We start from the raw sequence: 18,075 nt of genomic DNA, 5'->3' as shown, positions 1-18,075 counted from the left end.
CAGCTGTATGGTTTTTATCCCCGGGGTTCCCATGGAAGGTGGGCCAGGGCTCCCCAGGGACCCAGTGCTGGCAGCGCTGAGCTGCGGTCTGGCCTGCAAGCTGGGCTGGAAACTGCTTAGGTACATTTTTTTATTTCCTTTCCTCTTTTTTCTTTGTTTAAGTGTGCTTATTAACATGCAGCAGAGTAGTGAAGGCTGTTCCATGGCCCATAACACCACAGCATGTGCGGAGAAGAAGCTCTGGGGTCTGACCCAAAATAAACCCGTGTGTGTCTATGTGTGTGTGTGTAAAAAATCTATGAGTGTCCAGGCACTTTTAACTCCAGGTTAGCTCTGGGAGAGGAGAGGCCCCGGCCTCCCCACTCTGAACCCTCTGGTGTTCAGAGACTCGCAGGATGATGTGCCAGCACAGACCAAAGCTCCGGCCCGGCACTTCAGCCCCCAGGCACCGCGTGTTACAAGCATCTGTGCCAAGTACCTCAATATTATACTTTTTTTTTTTTTTTAATAAAAAGATGTAAATTGAATATTTCATATCAGCAAGAGCGTCCGGAGGACAAAGCCTGGTCACAGCAAGAGCCTTTGGCTCTGTGATGACAGGCAGCACTCGGCTGGCAGATGGAGACCTGCTCCCTACCCGCGTGCTACAAGCACTCCTGCCGCTATTGCTGATCCACACCGGGCACTCCCCTCCCACACAAATACGTTTTTTAAAGAAGTGGTGCCCATCCATTATTCGTAACACTCCTGTTTCAGCTCCCTAGCATGGCACTGGGGCCATACCACATGTCCACTGCAGCTTTGGGACAGATGGTGGAGGGCACCAGCAGCCACGCAGGATGGTCACCAGCACACCAAATGCTGGGAACCACAGTCCCCTGCTCAGGAAAATGAAGACCATCGCAGGCCCCTTTTGCCATGTCATTTGTTGTTAGAAGCTACGTTCACTGTTCCTCCGGACAGGCCTCAGTTTTGATTATCACTGAATTAATCTGCTTCATGCAAACGGCCACGTTCGTGTTCATTTATTAGCACAGAGTAGCATTTTCTCGTGGAAGGCTATGAGGTTATACACAGCAGTACTAAGCCCAAAGATGTGTGAAACAAAGACGTTCTGCTGCTAAAATACTAGTGCACTCCTCGGGTTAGGACTGCACTGAGATGTCCTCAGATTTGGAAAGACAAGCCAACAGCTGAAGGTCTCATGTCCCATAGTATGGGTTTGATGCCACCTTGTGGTAGTTTTATGTCCTGGTTTGAAAGGGGAGGTTTTCACTCTTTGAGGATGTTTCTCAAGTGCGTTCCCTATGAAAGAGAAATACAGTTTGGAGAAAGGATGAAGACATTACAGGCATCCTGCTCTGTCCTTGCCCTTCACTGCAGATTTGCTGCACTGTCACCCAAGGAATTGTTAACAAATGTTAGTACAAACTAAAAATATTCTCCAAACCTGGACTTCAAATTAAACTCACTACTATCGTGCTGAAATTACCTAAAGTACAAGGAAGTGAGCATTAGAGGATACACTGAGATACCCTGACTTAAAACTTTAGCCACTGTTGTCTCACCTAAGGACCTCAGATGAACACTTCCACCCAATTTGCAGCTAGATTTGGAAAAGCTCCCTTGGGGAGCAACTTCCATCTCCAGCCCAGCAGTCGTTATATGGTGTTACAGGTGTAATAAAGAGCTGAGTTACATCACCTTCTTAAAAGCAGGACAAGAGAATTTGAAAGGCTGCTACCACCATTTCAACTGAGGATTGGCTCTTTCAAGAGAAAATTGGTTCCTCTATCCTCTCGGTAATTTAGTCGTACTACAGCAGAGGATGATATTTGCCAGGAGAATTCATAGAGCATTTCAGCCTTTCATGCAGTAAATGGCCTGTGGTTGCTTCTGTTTGCCCTTTGAACTGTGGAAAAGACACTCTTTTGCAACTGACCAAATGCATTCTTCAGATGTTATAACATAAAACTGTCACATTTATCGAGTGAGTGATCATGGTCTATGTAAAAATCATAGCAAAATGACTCCTGGGTGCCCACTTCTTTCCTAGCCTCAGGCATCCTCAGATTTGAAATGGCACCACATCAGCCCCTGCAGAAATGCTAGATCCTGAAGGCAATAGAGCTGTGATGCTGCTGCAGCAGAGCTAATTACTCTTAGGTTTCCAGTTTGCTAATTAGCTTCCTTGTAAACTGTAATACCACAGGCATTTCATTTTTGGCTCCAGAACTATCTTGGACAGTGCCTGTCTTGGGGGAAGAACTTCTGCAAACCATGGCACTCCACTGTGCAGTGTACACAAGTGCTGTTTTAGTGTAAAGCTTAATGAAATTATGTTGGCAATGGCATGCAACAAAACCTTTAGTATTCAGTTGCTTGTCTGCAACAAGCTGAACACATTCTGGATGTCTAAATTAAGTGGCTTGTTAATTTGTTCTTCAGATGGGATGCTGCACTCGTTGTTATCATTTTGTGATAAGACCTATTCGACTGAAACTCTTCATCTCTGCTCTCTCCTTGAAATCTGCATATATGAATCTAATCACAATCCACGTAAACATTATGGTGAAAAAATATACTAGCTCTAAAAAGACTTTCATAATTGACCATATGAAGAGGCTTAAAAAGCTGAAATTCCTGAGAAAGGGGACACTGATGAGCAGCAGCAATACATGTATATCCTCTTAATCCACAAATGGATTTTGAAAAATGCAAGTTGATATATGCCTTATTAACAGGTATATTTCAGCAAACTTACAGACGATACTTTAAATGTCATGGGAACTTAAAGACTAATACAGGAAAACCAAATCTAACAAGAGATTCTATGCGTGAAGGAAACCAAGTGGACAGACATTTCTGACGAGCCTGTTCTGCCCAGAAAAGCGACGGGGCCGCCACCGTGGTGGCAGGACTCCTCAACTCCCTCCTGCTTGATCTGCCACAGGCAAACTTATCAGCGCCTGCTGGAGAAAGGGCTCTTGATGGGCTGTAGGCATCTATGAGAATCTCTTTCCCTGTAAGAAAATTGTCTCCTAGCCCAACAGACCTTGCCTTGGAAATAAAGATGTTTTGCCAAGGGAACGTATTTGCTGGCCATGCACATAATGCTCAGATGCCATGGTCTCAGACCCTTGAATCACTTCATGAGAGGAGTAAACACCTTGGCTGAAGATTGAGCAAGTGTAGCAGCATCTGTTGCCCCCAGAAGAACTGCCTCACATCTTTGTTGAGCTTTTTTTAAATCACAACAATTGAGGCAAATAAAAGGCTTTCACTGTGTTTAGCTTCACTTCCACAGCCAACAGATGTGAAGGGAAGAAAGACGTTCTGCTGTTCAGTGGAGACACGGCAAACAAGGGGAATCCAGCTCAGGCAACAGTGATTAAAACACACATGAATCAGCCTTCCTCTCTTTGGGGAAAGACTCATATCTGTGTCATGCCTTGCTGAGAAGTGCAGGAGTGTGAGAGAGGTGCATCCAGCCTTGTCCCCCTCCCATCCCAACCTGGTCCCTCTCCCATCCCAACCTGCCGGCTCCAGGCAGGGCTTGCAGACACCACAGGGTTTCAAAGCTCTTGCCAGATGGCCATGTTTAAGCAACACAAATCCCACTGCACACTGGTCTGCCTCTGATCTTGTATGTCAGAAATAAAGCCATCTGGATGTTCTGCCATCAGATTCCAGAGAGGACAAACCAGGACAAAGTTCACCACTGCTGAAAATCTCAACCATAATTATCACTTTCACAGAAAAGACAGAATATTGCTCTGAGTAATATATCTTATTAGAAGTCCTTTGTCTTTGTAAACCTGCTATAAACCCTCTGAAGATAGCCGCAGAGAGACTCCCACATTAATTTCACTTGACTTTGTGTCAGGCCCACACAAGGTCGGCATAGTTGTTCCAGTAAATGAGCAATGCCTTTCCAGTAATAAGCACTGGGAGAATGGTATCTTCTGGCTTTTGGCAAGCAGCATCCCTTTAGCTGCAGCTGCTTTGGGGCCAGCTCACCAGTTCGGGTGTCAGAGCACTGCTGCCATGCCCTGCCCCAAACCTTTCCTGCATCTACAGTCACAGACTTTGGGTTCCTGCCACCTCACTGCCAGCTCCCAGCTCTGTGTGCCCGCCTGGGTTTCTGTTGTAAGCTGCCCCCTTCCCCGTGGCCTGCCTTCCTCTGCTGCTCCAGTTTCGGGGAGGGATGAGATCTACCTGAGGGCACTCTGCCCCATGACTCACGGAGCATCTCCCGGGGGTATTTTAGCTTTCTGCGCGGAGCGGATTATTCACGTTTTGTTTGCTGACTCAACTTATTTTTAGTTGACAGAAACAGCTGTGAGGGGGAGAAGAAATAAGGAACAAAAGCCGACAGCGTGATTAACTCTTACACTCGAAACACTTCCCAGCTAAAGGGAGCTAAATATTTCATGAGTGCTCGATGCCACTCTGCCATGCCCCAGGAACGTGAGGCAGCAATGTGGATGGAGGTGGTGGACGTGCACGGGGGGAAGTCTTCCACAGCAGCTCCTGCATTCAGGACTGTATTCACACCCGTGGTTGCTGCACGGCTCTGGGGTGGGCACGAGGGGGGGAGCCACCCGAAATAAGGCACCGAGCCGCCTCAGCTGGGCTCCCCCAGCCACCAAGCTGGAGCACCGGTGATACCTCAGAGCCCCCCAACCCCTCCCGTGGGAGCATCCAGAATGTTGTGTGATGAAATACGCTCCTAAAACCTCGGGGTGTCCTTAAATAAAACTCAGAGACACGCTACCAAATAAAGTTTATTGAAGCTATGCTGGGCCCTGCGGGCCCCGCCTGGCACCGCCTGAGGGGAGCGGGCGCGCAGGCCGCGCCTGTTGCCATGGCAACGGCCGCCCCGCACACTGCGAACGGGGGGGGGATGTTGGGGGGGGGGGGGGGGGGGTCCTTGCTCTCCGCACGCATGCGCCGCAGCCGCCGTGCCCGCGAGGTGCTCGAACCGCCAACTGCCCCGATTCGAATTCGCATCCTCGACGCCCAATCGCGGCCCGCGGGGCGGGCCCGGCCCCGCCCCCCCGCGCCCCGCCGGCCAATCAGGCGGCCCGCTGTGTTTAAAAAAAAAAGTGCGCGCGGCCGGCAGGCGTCGCTCAGCGGAGCCGGGCCGACGGCGGAAAGGGGCGGGGCTTCCGCCACCACCACCACCCCCAGGGTGGGCGGGGCCTTCGGGGATGGGGCGGGGCTTGGGGCGGGGCCGGCCGCGCGCTCCTTCCCTGACCCTCGCTGAGCGCCGAGGGGGCGTGGCCGAGCCCCGGGGACGGAGCGGGCAGCGCGAAGCCCCGCCCCTCCGTGACTAAACCCCGCCCCTCCTCCTCTAAGCCCCGCCCCCCGTAGTGATGCCCCGCCCCCGCGGCGCCTTCCCCTCAGAAGCGCTCCGGGCGCCGCCGCCGCCGCCGCCGCTCGGTCCCCGGGGAGGCGCCGCGATGAAGGCGGGCGGTGAGTGCGGGCCGCGCCGCCCCGGCACCCCCACACGCAGCCCCCCGCGGCCCCTCAGCTCCCGGGGAATTCCAACCGGGGCGGGGACGGGGCCTCGGTGGGCTCCCGGGGTGGGGGAGGCCGGGGGGGGACCGGCGGGGAGGCTCCCGGAGGCGGCCGGGCCCCGGCGGCGCTGCCCCTGCCGGGAGGGCTCGGGCTGGGCTCCCCCGGGGCCTGTGGAGCCGGGAGGGGTGCGGGGGTCCCGTCCGTTCCCTTCCCGGTGTGTGTGGGGGGAGCCGCGGGGCAGCGCTGGGCCCCGGGGCTGTCCGGGTGCGGGGTTGCAGAGGAGCAGGTCGAGGGGAAGGGAAAAAGGAGAGAACACCCCCTAAAAATTCCCCGTGCTCCCCCTTTAGCCGTTTCTCTCACCGTGGGGAGAAGCAGGGAGCGGTGCCGCGGGCTCAGCTGCTGCCTTTGGCCCCCACAGATCAGACAGGGCGGTTTGGTGTGTTACAGTGCTGCTCTCACCCCGGTGCTCTCATCTACCTCAAAATATCTCCACATGAGAAATGAGCCGGTGAGAATAGGGCCGGCAGCGCTAGCTCAGGCGTGCAGCACAGTGTTGGGGTCTCCAGCAGAGCCAGAGAGTCTCCTAGGATGCTTCTTTTGGAAGAAAACTAAATAAATTTCCCAGGTATAACCTCTTTTTGTGTGAGACTTGAACCAGATTTGAAAAGTACAACCGAGAAGCCCTCTGTGGCCAAAACGAAGACCTTTAAGTGGCCCTCTGATTCGTGGGGCTCAGGCTTTCACTTCAGAATTTAGTTTTGGAGCCCCCCATCTGTGAAGGAAACGTTCAGCCACCTTCAGTCTCAGCAGTGGCCTCTGTTGCCCGAGCCTCTGCCTGCCCTCAGTCCGGGTGGCAGCCCAGCACTGTGCTCTCAGTAGCAGATGGAGAAAGGTTTGTGTTTCCTGTCCTCAGAGAGCAGTACGCTGTGCTCCCCTTGGGTTCGCCCCTCTCGGCTAATGCAGTGAGGGTGAACTCTTAACGAGCAACAAAAGTAGCCAGCGCCCTGGTCTGTGAGCTCTACAAAACGGTGAAGACTTCAGAGAAAGGTTTCCTGGTTCTTAGAGCTCTTCTCTGAGTACCCGTGGCAGCAACTGGCTGCCCAGGAAGGTGGGCTTCTGGCGTCAGCAGGTTTAGTGGGTCTTAACTTCCTAATCGAGCCGGTCACATTTCAAGGTCTGTTATCAATTGAGGAGGAAAAAAGTTGGGAGGTGGGGGAGGTAAATGGAGTTGTAGTGGTGACAGTTTAACTAAACAGGCAAATGGTGGAGTTAGGGCGCAGGAGGCTTCTCCTGGATGAGGAGTGTTTGAGCTGAATGGCGTGAGCCATCCTTCCTGAGCATCTCAGCTTAACTGACTGAACTGAACTAAGAAAAATTGAACCAGTCGCTTCTTCACAGCTAAGCCTTACAGCATTCTGTGACGGGCTCAATCTCTACAGTTACTGTTTGAAGAAGTATTATATGCTGCAGTCAATAGGTACTTGATCAGATGCGTGTTTGTGTGCATGTACGCTGTAAGTGCCTTTTTTCTTGTACTATTCCATCACTAACTGAGGTGTTCTGTGGTTTTGTTTCCCAGTGATTCACTGTAGGTGCTCCAGGTGTTTTTCTTTCCCTTCAAAGCGGAGGATAAGAAAACGGCCCCGCGTCCTGACGTTGCTAAGCCTGCCCGAGGACGTTCTGTTTCATGTTCTGAAAGGCCTTCCTGCTGAGGACATCCTCTCGGTCAGAGCTGTGAGTCTGCAAGTGCTTCTCCTCTGTTGCATGCAATGGCTTATTTCTGCCATTAGGAGCCAGGACTGCATACAGGAAAGTCTGTGTCCAAGTAAACCTGAAGGAAGGCAAAAAATACATGCAGTAGCTGGGTATTTGGTATCCTAGTAACTTTATTTCTTGCTACTCCAAGCTTCAAAAGAGTAGCAGTGATATTTGTTTGATTTGTGCAACTTTTCTGTGGAAATTGTCTTGCCAGCTCACTGGGACTGAACAAGTTGATTTGGTTTAGCATCTTTTGCCTTAGTGATGGTTAGACAGCAAGAGAGTTATGATCAACTTGTGATTAATTAGTTACCTATATAAAATTAGATCACAAGGAACTATTTCTCCTTTGGTCACTTTACTTTAACAATTATTATTTTACACTTCTTCCCCAACCCTGCAGGTGCACTCACATCTTAAATACCTTGTGGATAATCATGCTAGTGTTTGGGCATGTGCAAGTTTTGAAGATGTATGGCCTTCTCCAAAAAACCTGAAAGTGTTTGAAAGGTAAGCTCTAAGAATCAATATTCCCCTGAAGTTGTAGAGGAGGATGTTTCAAGCTAGATATACAGCTCTAATAAATCTTCACTACAAGTGAGAAATCTGCCTACCCTTTTTTTTTTTTTTTTTTTTTTTTTTTTATGGAAGTCTTTCCATAGGGCAATGAAGAATTATTGATTTCACGTGTAAGCTGCAAATAATTGCATACACTGAAGTTATTTCTCTCCAAGGGCATTAGTATTCCATGTTAGAACATGACACATTAACTGAAACGTTACAGGTGCTTCCATAGGAACGTGCAAGTGAGATCATAGGATCAAGAGCATAACTGTATTTCTGGGTCCTGGTTGTTTTGGTCACTTCTTGTGCAACCCACTGTACTGAAAAGCAGATAAACTTCAGTGTTAAAACAAGTGCAGTTTAAATGGGTAAATTATAAAATTAAAAAAGGAAGCACCATAAAAAGGAAGGAGAGTGTCTTACTCATCTGATTTGAAGGCGATGAATCAATATAAATGTCATGCTAATTGTTCTGCTTCTGGTTATTGCCTCTGCTCTGATGCATGTATCATCTTCTTTCTGAAGAAGATTTGTCTGAAAATTGGTCTGGAAGGGAGGAGCACAAGGGCTTGAGGCATGTCCTCGATGGCGCAAGTACTGAAGCATATTATTGTAATCTTGTATTGGGGATGTTGCTTGGGATTGGGAAACTGTTCCTGTGAATTGTCAAATTATCCTGGACATGGACGTATGAAAGGGTTGCAGCAAGAAAAGCCACAGCATAATTTGCCTTTAAGTTAGGTAGTGAAAGCACGTATGCTGGTGGCTGGTGAACAGCAGATTCACAGCTTGGCCTCCACTGAAGTAACTTGTCTGCTGATGTGGGCCTGAAAACACCTACTGACTTCAACCTGAGGTATCTTCTGTGTTCCCATTCAGGGCTGCTGAAAGGGGTAACTTTGAAGCTGCTGTGAAGCTGGGAATAGCATACCTGTACAATGAAGGCTGTAAGTGTGGGAGCTTGTGCTTGGGTCCTTGGGGAAGACGGCATAATGGAAAGAACTAAAGACGAGCTGATGGCTTGTAGCTACAGATCAGACTAATTCCCTCATTTTCACTGGCGACTTGCAAAGCTATTTCTCCAGTGCCTTCAGCAATGATGTTTTTGTACTCAGGTTCTAGAGCAGTGATGTTCAGAGCCAGTTTGCTGTCTTAAATGCGTGGTTAGGTCTCCTGTGTCATCATGCCTCTTCAGTTTTATCTTTCAGTACAACTTAAGAACTGGGCACTAAACTGCCAGGTGTCCAGTGCCGTGGTGTATGGTGCACAGGGCTTTTAAAACAACAAAATTAGTCTGTGCAAAGCCTACGAATTCATGTTTAGAAGTCATCTTTTGTAAACTCCTGGTCAAACTTGGCTACTTAACTAGTCTGTTGGTTGTAACAAAAGGGACTGATGGCAGGAGGAACCTCCTTGCTGAGGGTGCTAGCAAGGCAGGTAACTTGCACACTAATTCGTTTGTGCAGTGACAGGAATTAACATTGCTTTGAGTGTTGGTATTTGTAGAATGCCTCCTGGGTTTAGGGCTTTATGTTCCTACAGACTAATTATTATAAGATTTGTCTTCTCTTGCCATCTCCCTGATCTTTAAAGCTTTAAGGGGAAAATACAATCCAATCTTTTCCTGGTGGTATCTCATTTTCTCTCTCAGCCTGACTAAATGCCAAAATCATGTTGTGAATAAACTCTGAACTCTCCATTTTTTTTATTGTTGTTTGTTTAGTGTCCATCTCTGATGAAGGTCGTGCAGAAGTGAATGGATTAAAGGCGTCTCATTTCTTCAGTCTGGCAGAGCGTTTGAATGTGTGCGCAGCCCCATTTATCTGGCTTTTTATTCGTCCTCCCTGGTCCTTGAGTGGAAGCTGTTGTAAAGCTGTGGTCTTTGAGAGTCTTAAAGCAGAGTGTCAGTTGGAGAAGGTAAGACTGCCTTCTGCCCTTGACTTTAAGACAGGCTGGTAGCTGCACCTACTTCTTTTGGAAAAATTGTTTTCATTTCCCCAAGGAGCTCCTATGCTCTTGCTGTTTAAGTGACTGAGGATCAATCATCTTAATGAATCTGCTGCCAAAGTACACAGTATATCATGAGTACCAGAGGCCTTGTGCTGTGTCTTCTGAGAGATTCAGTACTGTGTCAAAGATGACAAAACATTGAGAAAAGCCAGGGGGAAGAATGAAAGAATGAAAGGCAAACAACTTTACTCTGGAATTAATAGCAAAAAGTTGCTATTGTTCCTTGTTTATCTTTAGCAATACTTTATCTTGATGCTTTTTTTCAGGCTCAGAAAGGATCTATTCTCTACTGCTTGGCTAAGGTCTTGAGTCTCTTTGAGGTGAGCAGTGTTTCTGATTTGATATGTTTGAGGATTCTGAAAGTGACTTTTATTGATGCTAATGCTGTGTTTGCCTCGAGTGAAGAAGAGAAAAGTCATCCAAATGTTCTTATCTTCCTCAAGTGGCGTAACAATTTCTGCTCTCGTGGGCTTAACCCAATAATTGTTTAAAGGAACATTATCAACTTAGTTTATCCAATTTTAGAAACAATTAAATTAATTTTAGCACGATCATGGGCTTGCTGTGTGGTCAGGTCTTACAGGAAGCCTTCCATTCATAATGAGCATCAAACACACAAAAATGGCCTTCAGTAGTGAACGAGGTAAAACGATTTTGTCTGGCTGAGGAAAACCACTGCTTCCTGAGATGGAATCTTTAAATGCTGAGTGGATGTTGGAGCAGCCCTTATAATCTGGAGTGGACTCACAAGTTGTTGATTCTGCTCTCCAGTTCTTAGTACAGAGCCATTCTGTAGCTTCTGAAGTATTGAGATCTGTCTGGACAGCATAAATACAGTCACGCCTTTCCTTCTTAGGATGAAGAAAAAAGGAAAGAGTCCCTTGAAATGTTTGAAGAATCTTCAAAGCAGGGTTGTTTAAACAGCTCCTACCTCCTTTGGGAAAGTAACAGAAAGGTTGCTGTAAGTAATTTTGTTTCTCAAAAAAAATTTTCACTGTAATGTCTGAACCTTTGTCCTGTGCAAGGAACATATGGAGAAAGACATCGCTGTTTCTCAAATCTTACTTTCTTCATAACCAAGAATAGTAAGAACATTCACAAATGAGCTCTGGTGTCTGTCTTGGTGTTTAAAGTAAATGAGTCTACAAGTAGTTGTAAAAGGTGTTAGCAGTTCTTTCATAGTGAGCCTACTAAAGGCATAGAGACAGCTGGCCAGTGATCAGGTTGCTCACTTGGGAACAAGAGTGGGGAGATTGCCTGCGTTGTCATTTAAAAAAAAAAAAAAAAATGCCAAAACTAGTATGTTGGAATCTCCTGTAACCTGTCTCATTTCCTGCAAGACCCTGGGCAAGAGCTGAAGAAAGTTTTTCTTAAAAACAGTGTTGTCATGGTGAGAAACAGAACAGGCAGGTTGCTGAAATAATAGAGGTACCTGCAGGTACTGTTTTTTTCTCTAGATATTAGTACTTCAGTCCTTCTGTTTGTTCTGTAAAGGTAATGGTTTTTGAAATGTGTTTACATTCTCCTCTACAGATGTCAGATCCTGGCAGGTACCTCCAAAGTCTCAGGAAGCTACGGGACTATGCAGCAAAGGGCTGCTGGGAAGCACAGGTAAGATAACTTATTTTTTTCAACCCCCACACCAGAAAGCTATCTTCATTTGGTCTTATCTATGCTCTGTCACTATAGGCTTAGACTTCTCCCTTCAGAAGCAGGGTCAAAATTGCTGAATAATATCTATATGTGTGTGTATATATACTCTGCAAATCACCCTCCTTTGGAAAATACTGCACTTCTCCTTGGTACAATCCAAGGGTTAAGCTTGTGATAGACATAAAGGCCTGCCCCTGAATTACATGTGCAGTGTTGGGTATTTTAGCAAGACTAACAACTACAAATTATCTAGCAGTTCTCTCAAGTAGTTTCTCTTGTTCCCTCTTCTCAACAGGAAAATTACAGGACCATTCTAAGCTGCTTTATTTTGCATTTGGTAAAAACCCTTTCTTTTGTGTTTTCTCTACTACAGATAGCTTTAGCCAAAGCTTGTGGGAATGGAAACCAGCTAGGATTAGAGCCAAAATCTTCCAGTGAAATGGTGTCTCAGATCTTTCAAGCCTCCCTTCCTATCAGCAAGCAAAGTATCTTCACTGTGCAGAAAAGAATAAATGAAACAATGAGGTAAAAACTCAGATCCGGGAGTCAGGCCACACAGCAAAAAACTATTTCCCTTTACATCTGTAGAGGGGAAGCACACCTAGAATGAGGTCTGTTGGAAGATGAAATCTTTAGCTTTACTCCTCTGCAGTTCATTATGTGCAATCAGGTGCAAGCTAGTGCGTCAGCAGTGTGAACGCTCAGCACTCCGGTGCCTGGGCACGCTCCCTGGCCTCCTGTTTAGGGGATGGAGGAAGGATCTTGGGGCAGGCTGGGGGTAGGTGGGAACGCCTTGTGCACAGTGTGGAGTTGTGTAACCACAGCCGTGCCCTCTCATGCGAGTGGAGCAGTAGTTGTCTCACAGTTCAGGTTGGGTATCAGGAAAAGGCTCTTCACCGAGAGGGTGGTCAGGCACTTAAACAGGGCTGTGGTCTTGTCTTTGAACTTTTAATTGGAGGAGGAATTCAGAAAACTAGGGAAAGGGAGGGTGTTTGGGACTGATTTGAATGGCTTCTAACTGGGCGGGATGTGTCTGTCTTTGCCATCTAGGTATATCCTGATTGATTGGCTGGTGGAAGTGGCTACCATGAAAGACTTCTCTTGCCTGTGCCTGCACATGACAGTGGGATGTGTGGATCGCTATTTGAAGCTGCGACCTGTACCTCGATCCCGACTCCAACTTCTGGGAATAGCCTGCATGGTTATTTGCACACGGTAGGGTTTCTGACTCATGCTGAGAGGTGGTTACTGTGATCATTCAAATTCATTTGTGCAGCTCAAGCTTTTTTCCCCATGCTAATAATAGTACTGGAAAGAATCTTTGGCTTCCCTCTACAATGACTGCTGCTTGAACTGAATTCAAATACAAACAGTCCCAGTCTCTGCAAATGAGGCACAGAATATTCCTTGAACATGTTTTTTAATATGAAAACAACTCCATAGTGGTGGATAAGCCTAAATGCATTCCATCAATAACTGAAATCTTTCACACTCTCATCAGCATGAGGATCCCTGTAAGGAACAACTGCAGCAGTGTTGTTACCTAGTTCAGTCTGTTATGCTCAGATGAACAGAAGGATGTGGTGGATAATTACTCTTCTCTGTTAATTACCTCAATATCTTGCATCTTAACCTAAGAAAGGTTTTATAAATGAAGAATTAGCAATGTCCTAGTAGGTGGTTTGAGCTAAAAGGTGAAATAAATGAAGAATTGCTATTTATTCTTTCCCAATCAGTACTTGACTTTATAAGGTACTTATTAAAGTTTAACTCCTTGGCCTTCTTGAATGCATTTATTGGCCACAGAAAGAAACAAATAGTGCATAAGTGCACAAGCTCACTCTCTTCTGGGGTTAACTGTTAGTATTCTTTGATGTTGCAGTTTCATCAGCAAAGAGATCTTGACAATACGGGAAGCTGTGTGGCTAACGGACAACACATACAAATATGAAGACCTGGTGAGGATGATGGGCGAGATCATTTCTGCCCTGGAGGGAAAGATAAGGGTGAGTTTGGAAAGTGGAGGGAATACTTTGCCTGTAGGGCTCTTGTAATTAGTGCTTCTTATCTAAGACATTATTGTTTTATGCAGATGTTCTTTATTAGCTATGGAGGCCATGCATGTTTAAGAGCATGCAGATGCAAAGCTGTCTCTCTTTCTGTAGAGATTAATACTTAGGTCTCTTGAGACAAGTTGAAGACACTTTTCTGCTGGAGAATGTTTCAATGTTAGTGTAGTATTAAAAAAGGAAAAAACACAAATGAAAATGATGTCTTCTGGAAACAACTGTTCTAAATACTTCGTGTTTGTCTTGTATTGCCAACCTCTGTTATCCTTTGTATTAGATACCTACTATTGTGGACTACAAAGAAGTACTGTCAAACATAGTCTCACTGGAGAGAAGAACTCTGCACCTTTACAGCTTCATTTGCGAACTGTCACTCTTAAACACAAGCCTTTTTGTGTATTCCCCAGCTCGCCTGGCTGCTGCGGCACTGCTGCTGGCTAAGATACTACACGGTCAAGGTAAGGAAAGCCCATTCGGAGCAGATTGTCGGATGTCAGTCTGCCTTTCCCTTTTAGGGTGCCTTTTGCTTGTTTACTTGGAGTTTAACCAAGATGTCCCAGTCACTGTGGGGAGGCCGGGTGGAGAGGAGAACAGGTGTAAAATTTGAAAAATTAAGAGTTGAGTTCAGTCTATTTGACTTCTTAATAGCTGTGATGAACAAGAGTATTAGCATCAGCCAATGCAAGTCCAGTGTTTAAACAAGTCTGAAGATTTCTGCCATTGTCTACGATGTAGGATTATATTTAGGTATATCTTAAGTTTTTCACGTAAAGCTATCCTTGAAGCTAATTCTTAACTTAAACTGTGTAGAGGCAAAAGCTCATGGCAATCGTTATCGCTTGATCTTTATCCCATAAAGAAATCTGATTATAGAAACATGAAATGGTAATGCCTGTTCTCTTCTCTAGCACATCCCTGGACCAGCCAGTTGTCTGAGTGCACTGGCTTCTCTCTTGAAGACCTGTTGCCCTGTGTGCTAAGCCTCCACCAAAAATGGTAAGACTTCTGGAACTCTTTTGGGACGAAACATGAGTGTGTGTATTCCAGCTCTCGCATCCATGCTGCATCCATAGGCAGCCCTTCCCCATGAAGGAGGTGGCTTTGGGAAACTGCCTTGCTCTCTCTACCATGAGGCACTGAAGTCTAGGGGCCGCTTCACTGACAGTTACTCTGTTTGTCCTGGTAGTGGCCCTGGGTTACAAAGACCTGGTGGTCCTCAAGTTAGTTCCCTGGTGAAATGCCAACTTCTTCAGCACAGAGCTAAGGTGGACAGAGGGAATGCACATAAACTGCTAGGTTTTGCTGTCACTGTTTCATGTAATTCATTCTAAGACTAGGACTTCAATCTGTCTTTGCAGTTTCCATGATGAGGTCCCAAAGGATTATAGGCAGGTGTCCTTAACTGCTGTGAAACAACGATTTGAAGATGAGCGTTATGAAGAAATAGGCAAAGAAAAGGTGGGTTAGCTCTCTGTTTCATTTGCTGAAGCTGGACACCCGGAGCAAAGCTACCATGTGGCAGGATGTACAAAACTTCACAGAAGGGGAAGTGGGTTTTAACTTCAGGTTTTTGGAAGAGAGAACAACTAGGTAAAGTTGTGGCTTTTAAACTTCCCCTGCTGGGATTGTAACTGTAGGGTTGAGAACGTGTAGGAAGAACTCACCAGGATAGCTTACTTCTAGAAAAATAAGGATAAAATAGCTGTCTCCTGGCAGAGGGAATCACTTGATCTAATTCTTACTGACCCTTTATTTTTCAGATGATGAGTTACAGCCAGCTCTGCTCAGTGTTGGGTGTGAAACAGGAGGACCCGGAGCCCAGTCCTTTGCACACGAATGTGGTGGAAATTGAGACTTTCCTTAGCTCTCCCTCTGGAAAGAGAACTAAAAGGCTAGTATAAGTCATTGCTTTAAATGTCTCTGAAGACATGAAGATGTCTCCTCTTTCCTCCCCTCTGGTATCCTCAGGTTCTATTCTTAGATAAGATCATTTTTTCTGTAATCGCCTTAATTGGCATACCTATTAAAAGAGCTGGAAAAGTAGATCTCTTTTTTTAATGCGTGACTTCTGCATTTCTTTGCTACAGGAGGAGGGAAGACAGCATTCAGGATGACAGAGGCAGCTTTGTGACTACGCCTACAGCTGAACTGTCCACCCAGGAAGAAAGCCTTCTAGACAACTTCCTGGACTGGAGTTTAGATTCCTGCTCAGGTTATGAAGGTGATCAGGAAAGCGAAGGCGAAAGAGATGGAGATGGTGAGGCTTTTATTCTCCTTATAAAAACTAGACAAGAATTAAAACTGGCTTGTTATCTTTGGTTAAAACTGTTTCTCAGGCACCAGGAGCCTGAACTTTCAGCAGAAGGTCAGCTGGAAGAACTCTTCCCCCTTTCCCCAGTGATTATAACTGTTAAACTGTTTTAGGAATATACAGAAGAAAAGGAACATACTGCTTCAGAACATAATGAGGGATTTTGGTAGTGGCTTAGCGTTTCAAGACAGTATTTTCAGATACAACAGTAGGCCAAACCTGATGAATGGGATCACTTGTAGCCAATTAAACATTATTATCTGTTTGTTCTGCTGATGCAGAGACTGGCCTTTCACTTTGCAAGCAGTTGTTAGGCAGTACCTATCCAAACAGGCTGATGGGGAAACAGTCTACCCTCCTGTCCACGTGTAAGAAGACACACAGTTCATACTTGTATGTTTTTTTTCTGCTTGACTGTGCTGAATGCCTGCTTGGTGATGCCCAAGTCATAACCAACCTTTCCCTTTTATCACCCTTGCAGTGACAGGTCCCAGTGGAATCTTGGATGTGACGGTGGTGTACGTGGACCCAGCGGAGCACTGCTGTCAGGACTCCAGTGATGAAGACAACCTCTCTGCAGAGTGGTCTGAGCATGCGGCACCGCAGAGGAAGGCCAAGACAGCGGATGACACTCACAGAGTTTCAACATATCTTGCCCCAAGAAACCCTAACCGGGAAGGGAGCTCGGGCTACTCTTCCATCAATGGTGCTAGTCCTACATCTTCTGTAGAAGGCAGCTGTGGAGTACCTCTCAAACCTACCTCAGCACTGTCTCTTGGCAGCGCCATGAACAAGGAGCCATGCCTGCCTCGTTACTTGGAATCATGTTTACAGTCAGTGTGTGCTAGGTCTAGTGATGGCAAGTGTGACAGAAGGCAAGTCAAACGAAAAAACATAGCGGAACACAGTGAAGGAAGGGTGAACTTGGGCTTCTTAAGCCTCTGACTTCACGCTTTTTACTTCTCTAGGTTTCCTGGAAACAGTATTTCTGTCATAGTCGTACAGGGATGATAGTGAATAATTGACAATACCTCCAAAAAGAGCCCTTCCCCTCAACTTTGCCTATCATGATCTGCAAGCCTGTCTTTTAATTCTGTAGCTCACTTCTGGGCTGTTTCCTTCCTTGATATCTGTCTTTTTTTAAGTATCCCCTATTGTCTGGTCCTGTGCAAATTAAGATCCTTTTCCACTGATGAAATGTTATAGCTTGTCATACCTCACCAGTTAATTCTTGGTGATAGGAAACTTGTCATGTCCCTTGCTTCACTGTGAGGCCTGGCACTATAAAAGAAAGGAATTTATTTTTGGTTGCCAAGTTACTAGATGTAACACTATGCTTGAATTCTTCCATTTGAAAAACCTTTTTGAGGTTGTGCTGCCTTTTTTTTTCCCAGCCAGGTACTATATCAAGTCAGCTGGTGCTTCCCTTGTCTGTGTGTGTGTATATATACTCTTTGCTGCACTGATCTAAGGTTTTTATGGATACAATCAAGAGGTAAATGAAGGCTCACAGCAGGTCTGAGCTTTTATTTTTTTAACCTACCTCTCACATGGTTTTAAGCCCTATTTGCCTCAGGCCTTAGTTGCCATATGTTCCCTCACCTGAAAAATCCTCCTCCTGTGCCTTATGCTTCACTGCCCGATGCTACAGTAATGTGATCTCCATGAACTGTTAGTCTATGCTGGAACTGTGTGGTTAAGCTGCCACCTCCAGCCAGTGGCAAAACTTCATTTCCTGTCTTGCACAGTCTTCCTTGCTATTTCTATTAACGTGTCCTGAAATAAAGCACAAATCACTTGAACACTAGAAACAGGCATCAAGGTAGTAATGGCAAACATTCTGTCGTACAGAAAGCCTTAACTTAATTTTTATTGTAACTGGATCCTAATTCACAAAGGCAGCATCTACTTTTCTTACAAAGAAATTATCTTCTGTGCTGTATCCATAGTGATGCTGACCCCAGCCTAGCCAACCCTGGTTAAAGCTCTGTCAGCCTGTGAATGTTGGGAAAACAGCCTTCTTTTTAAAAACATAGTGAGCATTCAAATACCAAGGTATAAGACTTCCAGGAGATGTCAATGAACTTAACACTGGAACTGGACTCCATGATTCTTCCTTTGTTTAGAATTTACTGTGGCAGATGGCAACAGTTCAGATACACACAATGTAGTGACTTTTTTATAAAA

At 46.1% G+C, this 18,075-nt stretch overlaps 1 protein-coding gene across 1 annotated transcript; it reads left to right on the top strand.

Moving 5' to 3' along the window:
• The first annotated feature begins 5,431 nt into the window (after positions 1-5,431).
• CCNF (cyclin F) lies at positions 5,432-18,005 on the top strand. The gene is made up of 17 exons (XM_082772162.1): positions 5,432-5,478; positions 7,103-7,257; positions 7,685-7,791; positions 8,725-8,792; positions 9,569-9,762; positions 10,122-10,175; positions 10,712-10,816; positions 11,389-11,466; positions 11,882-12,033; positions 12,559-12,723; positions 13,391-13,514; positions 13,855-14,035; positions 14,486-14,573; positions 14,936-15,035; positions 15,338-15,468; positions 15,665-15,834; positions 16,370-18,005. The coding sequence occupies exons 1-17, from the start codon at positions 5,466-5,468 to the stop codon at positions 16,831-16,833; spliced, it is 2,349 nt and encodes a 782-aa protein (XP_082628288.1). The 5' UTR covers positions 5,432-5,465; the 3' UTR covers positions 16,834-18,005.
• The last annotated feature ends 70 nt before the right edge of the window (positions 18,006-18,075 follow it).

Source organism: Aythya marila, assembly GCF_965140915.1.
Source record: "Aythya marila genome assembly, chromosome: 15".
NCBI classification, from domain to species: domain Eukaryota; kingdom Metazoa; phylum Chordata; class Aves; order Anseriformes; family Anatidae; genus Aythya; species Aythya marila.
The sequence above is the reverse complement of the archived record's forward strand: the minus strand, read 5'-3'. Positions and strand labels throughout refer to the sequence as shown.

Bases quoted from the DNA above. Each gene is read 5' to 3' on its own strand.
- CCNF (XM_082772162.1), top strand. The intron at 7,792-8,724 runs GTAAGCTCTAAG...GTTCCCATTCAG, and splicing joins AACCTGAAAGTGTTTGAAAG to GGCTGCTGAAAGGGGTAACT. The intron at 11,467-11,881 runs GTAAGATAACTT...TCTCTACTACAG, and splicing joins AGGGCTGCTGGGAAGCACAG to ATAGCTTTAGCCAAAGCTTG.